At 44.5% G+C, this 6000-nt stretch overlaps 1 protein-coding gene across 1 annotated transcript in view; it reads left to right on the forward strand.

The window, feature by feature from the left end:
- The window catches only part of FRMD1 (FERM domain containing 1), a gene marked incomplete at both ends in the record, with an annotated part of 30138 nt that extends 24661 nt beyond the window's left edge, over positions 1-5477 (forward strand). The window contains 4 exons of the mRNA XM_082481555.1: positions 1684-2019; positions 2160-2288; positions 3019-3098; positions 5190-5477. Of these exons, the coding sequence (XP_082337681.1) occupies positions 1684-2019; positions 2160-2288; positions 3019-3098; positions 5190-5477 (833 nt within the window). The remainder of the gene's footprint in view (positions 1-1683; positions 2020-2159; positions 2289-3018; positions 3099-5189) is intronic.
- Positions 5478-6000: the final 523 nt, after the last annotated feature.

A 6000-nucleotide genomic window follows, 5' to 3' on the forward strand; every position in this document is an offset into this window, starting at 1 on the left:
AGCAGGTAACTCTCATAAGAGAAAGGATACAGCATGTTAAGCTCTGCTGCTGTTTCATGGTGGCTGCTCTCTATCTAATTAATGGTGTTTCTGCCTTATCAGGAAGCCAGTGAGAGACACAGAGGTGTTAAATGTGTTTCAGGTCCATTACTGGGAAGTGTTTACGGCTCCCGTGTTGCTAGACTGTGATCAGAAAGTGTGTGAGAGCAGTAAAGAGGGAATGCCTCCCTTTAAGAGGAGATCCTTGCGCTCTGTGCTCCCAACTTGTGCACATTTGACACGTGCTTCTGAGTGGAAGTAATTTTGAATAAAATGCTTTCTATTGGGATAAGATCATGTGTTCAAGCAGCAGTACGAGTTGTGAGCCTGTATCTTAATTTTTTAGTGCCCTTTAGTAAACACTGCACAAAATTTAGTCTATAGCATCCAACAGTTAAGAGCTAGGAGTTCCAGGTGCCAGAAAGAGCCTGAGAGCAGATCAGGACTCCCAGAATTTCTTTTCTGTTGGAGTCCCCTCTCCGTAGGACAGTGAACTCTGGCAGTCCCTGATATCCTTCCAAGCAAACTTCAGTCATTTCGTCACCTCTCAGCTTGCCCACTTCCATTTTCCAGCTCCGCAAGCTGCGTTTCCTATAATATCTCAGCCTGCCTCTCCCTGGTGACTGTTTTTAATGCATTACATAGGTTTTCTTTCAGAGGATTATGTCCCCTTCCCTCTAGCCTTCTCCTGAGTGCTTTTTCCCCCTACTTCTTTCCTGACTGCTGTTCCCTGCATTCTCCATTCACACTTTCTCTGTTTTCTCTGGGGTTTGTAAGCCTTGTATTGTTATCTTCAAGGTCAGTAGAAGTCAGCCAGCAGTAGCTGGGCTTCTTGTCTGAGGACACAGATTGACTTCTTCGAGGGAGAAGTCCAGAAGAAACTTGCTTCTGGTTATTGCCCATCTCAACTAACTCTAAGAAGCTAATATCCATCTCTGAAGTGGTGATTGCAGGTTGTGTGAAATCGGTGTACAGGGCAAGGCAGCCCTTGGTCCCATCTGCGTGGCTATTCCTATCTTTCCCTACAGTGGGGTTTTAGAAGTGGCCTTGAGCTCACTAATTAAGTGCATGTGGGCAAAAGGCCATAGGTTGTTTTGTGTCTTTTAGTGTCTCATGGATTTTTTGACCACCCTCAGCACACTTCTCTTCAGTAACAGATACAAGCCATGGGAGACATAATTCTCAAATAATTTATAAATGCCAGCCCTGGGGATCCTGTTCTTGGCTGTCTCCACATGTTTATAACTGTTTTGAGAAACAATCAAGGTGTTTTGTTTGTTTGTTTGGTTGGTTTTTTTAAAGACTGAGCACTTAGATTAGCTAAGTAATTTTTCTTTTTTGACCTTTCCTTCATTCTGGGAGCTACTAATTTCTGTATAATAACTGCCTCAAGCTGCCTGTTCTAATTCAGGAGATGCTGGATTTACTGCAAGTATGACTAATTCTTTTACAACCAGCTGGGCATCTCAGTATCTGTTGAGCAAACAAAATACCAAACTGTCCCTGTATTTGTTCAGTAGCTGCAGCAGTTGTTCCTTAATTGTCAGTTTGTGCCAGTCCCAGAACTTACTATTCTAGTAAGTTCTACCCTTCCTTCGGTCTTGCTTAAAGTTCCCACTGGTTTCTCTCATCTTTCTTCCACAGAGAAGAAGCGCTACCGGGAGTCCTATATCAGTGACACTCTAGACATGGACCTGGACCCGTGCGATAAGAACTCGCGCGGCAGCGGGAGCAGCGGGGGCAGCCGGAGGGATAACCGTCTCTCACGCCAGTCCACAGGGAGTCACGGCAGCTCTCACACATCAGGCATCGAGGCTGACTCCAGGCACCGGGTGTCGGTGGAAATGTCAGTGGATGAGCCCTTCAGCATTGACCGGGTGCATAGGAAAGAGAAATCCTGCAGCTCGACCGTCAGCTACGGTAGCTCTGGCATTGACAGTGGCAGCAAAGGGCGGGCTGAAGACGACTCTCAGGACGATGGTAAAGAATTCAGAGATGCGGAACAACTTCTAAGCCCGCTCTTGCCTTCTCCTGCAGGAGAATGGGGAGTAAGAGAACGTGAAGCAGCTTGGAGCAGAAGTGTAATGCTAACCCTTTTCCTGCCGCTCTCTTCCTCCTAGAGCTTGAGCTGGCAGTAGATGAGCCAGAGGAGGTGCCTGTAGATGAGCCCTTAGAGGGAGACCAGTTAGAGGAGGCCACTGTGGGAGAATCTGTTGAATCTCTTCCTCTAGATGCTGCTAGCTGCCAAGGTGAGATGGCTTTCTGCTACTGCTCAGTGCTTTTCTTTAGGATCTAGAAACAGGAAGATATGTTTGGCAAGCCAGGCATCATCTGAGGGAACTAAGAAAGCTGTATCTTCTTCCAAACAACTGCCAGTGCTACTTACTGCCCTACTGCGGCAGGATTTGAAGTCAGGTCATCTACAGGTTAAAGGTCAGCACCCTGTATCGTACAGTACTGCTCTCCTCTGTGCTCCTCAAGGTCTCCCTTCTCCAAATTTGCCAAGTTTATATTCGGTTAATGACAAAAAGATAACTGAGGTAAACCTTTTGTAGTGAAGGAATTTGCTTTAAAATCTTGTATACCACAAAACAGCCCAGGGCTTCAACCACAGATTAACGGGCTAGTCACGGGAATTAATAGGTAAAGTTTTGTGGCTTGTGATAGAGGGAATTCTAGACAGTGGGGTTACACAGGAGCTGTCTGGCCTTAAGATATACAGCCTTTATAGCAAAGCAAGATGGGCAAATATGGGGCAAGTTGGTGAGAAGCTATTTTCTTGAGAGTTTTTAAACATTGATCCTTAGAGGCTAAAAGAAGTACTTGTGAACAAAACTCCCAGAGCATTGAGGGTGCTTACTGATGTATATTTATAGAATACTATGGCTTGAATGTGGCCTGTGAGAACAACTTCCCTTTTCCCCAGCCCACAAAACCTCAAACTTGCAACGCTTTTCACTTCCTCCTTCTCTTTTGCAGCTGTAAATCAGGAATCACTGTCTGTGGTGCAAGTCACGCTAATAAAAATGAGAGGTCAAAGCGTGGAATCCCTTCACCAGGTAAAGCGGGGCGCGCGGCAGGAGGGTCTGTGTGTGGGCATTGAACCACGGTCTAGTGTAATGGAAAGCAGCTGTAAATCAGGTGAACTTGATGGGTCTGGATTCGGACAATTTTAAATGGTGTAACCAAAACCAGCTGTTGGCCAGCTACTGCTATCGGGAATAGGATGAGAACAGTGTTTGGGTCCAGAGAAGCATAGAGAGGTTTGGAGCAGTCTGCGTGGAGATCTTGCAAGCCAGCTATCGTCTGCCTTAGGCTTCCAGACAGGAAATGGAAAATAAACCACTTGCAAATTTTCAGTGCAATATAGAGCCAAGACCATCCATGCAGTTTGGATGTGGGTTGCAAACTTGATCATCTTCCTGCTCCTGAAGCCAGAAGGAGCTCACATCAGAGCAAAACCAGATGCTCAAGCTCTAATTACTATCATTTGTGTGATTATACTATGTGTGTGCTGAAGTCTTTGTTGTCGATGATTTTCTTTTATTCAAACCCTTGAGAAAAGGCAACTATATATGGTAAAATATGTCATATCATAAGCTGTGCTTGGGAAAAGCTTATTAAAATGTCTTTTTAAGGCCAAGCAATATTTCTTTTCAAAGTATAGCTGTATCCACTGGGTTAGAAATGTTGTGTGTTTCTTTAAAAAAAAAAACAAACAAACAAAAAAAACACTAAACCTCCACCATTTTTTCTCTCTCTGAATCCAAATTAGCTTTATCTGCTAAAAGAATCTTAAAAAACTGTTCATCGTTTTTCCCTTCCTGAACTTTTTTGAACAAGGCCTTAAGTCACTTTTTAGGACTTTTCTCTCTTTTCATGCTTCTTCCTGGACCCAGTCAAAAGTGATAAGGAATTTTCACTTAGCAAAATAGTCTGTAGAGCGCTATAGGAGATTTAAATAAAATCTTGGTTATTTTTTCCAAAGCTGAAGACCGTGCAGTACAAATCATAAAGAACTTATTCCTGTATTTGAGTGGAATGACTTAAGAGTGCAAGGCAGGGAGTGGGGATCTTGCTTAAAGTAAGGATTTTAACGTTAATGCTTTTACCAACACGTGCTTATGCTATTACTTGATCAGGAGGCATCTGTTTCCTAAGAAGGTTTGATCCACACAGTACTGTCTAAGCAATTGCAAAGAGCTGGCTGCCACTTCTGTGCATCAACTATTTGGTGCATCCTAAAAAAAAACACCCCAAAACCTTCCTTACAAGGCCATGTAACTAAACGCTGCAGGACTGGCTTTCCTTAGCGTTGACCAGACCATGCAGCGTGTGCCTCTTTCTGGGAGTGGAGCTGAGCCAGTGCAGGATTTCCTCAGGGTAGTTTTTTAATTCCAATCCTTTGGAGGTGAGAGAAGTGATACTGGGAGGAAGTTTTCTGTGTTGCCAGCAGAAGTATTTTGGTTTAAAAGTGATATTCCTGAAATTAGCCTTAATATTAGCGTTTAAAAGCTGATTATGAAGAGACAGAGTAAGAAGAATCAGGTGGGGAAGTTGGAAATGTCTTGAATGGCCAAATTCCTCCAGAGGCTGAGTCACTGCAGCTCGTGTAGCAAGGTGCTGCCTCTGGGAACTACTGCTGGTTTGTCGCTCCTGTCTTCTTCATTGCTGAACAGTGCTATGTAGATGGAACTGTACGTTGCCCTTAGTGAATTTTGGACACCATAACCCATTAGTTTGCATGGTTGCCTTCTGAACAACCAGACTCATGAGACTTCAAGCAGTTGGGGTAATGTTTTGTTACCTGCACTTTGTCCATTTGAGGATGACTGCATGGATCTGCCAAGAAGTGTCAGGTCATTCAGGTGTCAATGTCTGTCAAGTGTTTTGTCCATCTTACTGGGCACTGAGAACACAGTGCAGAGAGATCAGGATCTGGCTCAACGTGGCGGGGCAGCTTAATGCGCTTGTCATTTCTTAATGGTTCACAGCTGCTTAATTAAGCCAAAGTCCTTCAGAAGGCTGGTGGGGCTGTTTTGAAGGAGTGGAAGAACAATTTTGGAAAACTTGTAGCATGCATAGCCAGCATCCTTAGGCTGTATCTGAGCTCATCGTTTTTATTCATGTGTGTCTTACTGAACCGGCAGGTCAGATTGCCCAAAAGCAGGAGCTGCACGGACCAGCACAGCCAGAGTTTGGATGACATCCGCCTTTACAAGCACCGGCACCCACCACTAAGTGCCACACTGTCTTCAGACACGTCCCACAGCTACACATTTGGCTGCAGCCTGGAGGATAAGCTGTCTATCTATGGCTGCGTTTATTCCACAGCGGACTGCAAAACCAAGTCTGCCCTTTATGGGAAGCGATCCATGAACTGCCTCTCCTTGGATCTTCTGGGAGAGGACCAGCTCCCGGAGGAGTTTGTGGTGTAATGAGATTGGAGCTCTTCCATACCAGGAAACAGCTCATCATGGAAATATATACCTCATTAACACATGTGATGTCACTCTGGTTCTTGCAGGAGATTGTGAGCAGCTTTGTTATTCAGCTCCATAATCAGTAAGTGACATCACTTTTGCAGACCTGGCTACAGGGCAAATCAAGTGAAGTGCAGCACTTAACGTTGGTGTTTGAAGTGTCTGAGCAGAAAATGGAAGTGGCCTGCACCATTAGCAGTGACACAACCAACATAAAAACCAAAAACAGTGGACCAAAACTGACGCTGAGCTAGTAAAGCAAATGCTGTGTCTAAATGGTTTTATCAGAAAGAAATTTAAAGTCTATGTCAGTTTATCTTCCTGCCTTTCTCTTGTGGTCCATCTGTGTTAATGCTAATGTACAAATAGTTTGGTTGTCTTGAGTTTGTGCTGCTGCAACACTGCCAACAGCTGTCAGGCCAGGATATACTCTGAGCACATCTGGAGGGCTATGTATGGAAGTGTCTAGCCTGTTCCT

This window comes from Vanellus vanellus, assembly GCF_965231255.1.
Source record: "Vanellus vanellus genome assembly, chromosome: 3".
NCBI lineage: Eukaryota > Metazoa > Chordata > Aves > Charadriiformes > Charadriidae > Vanellus > Vanellus vanellus.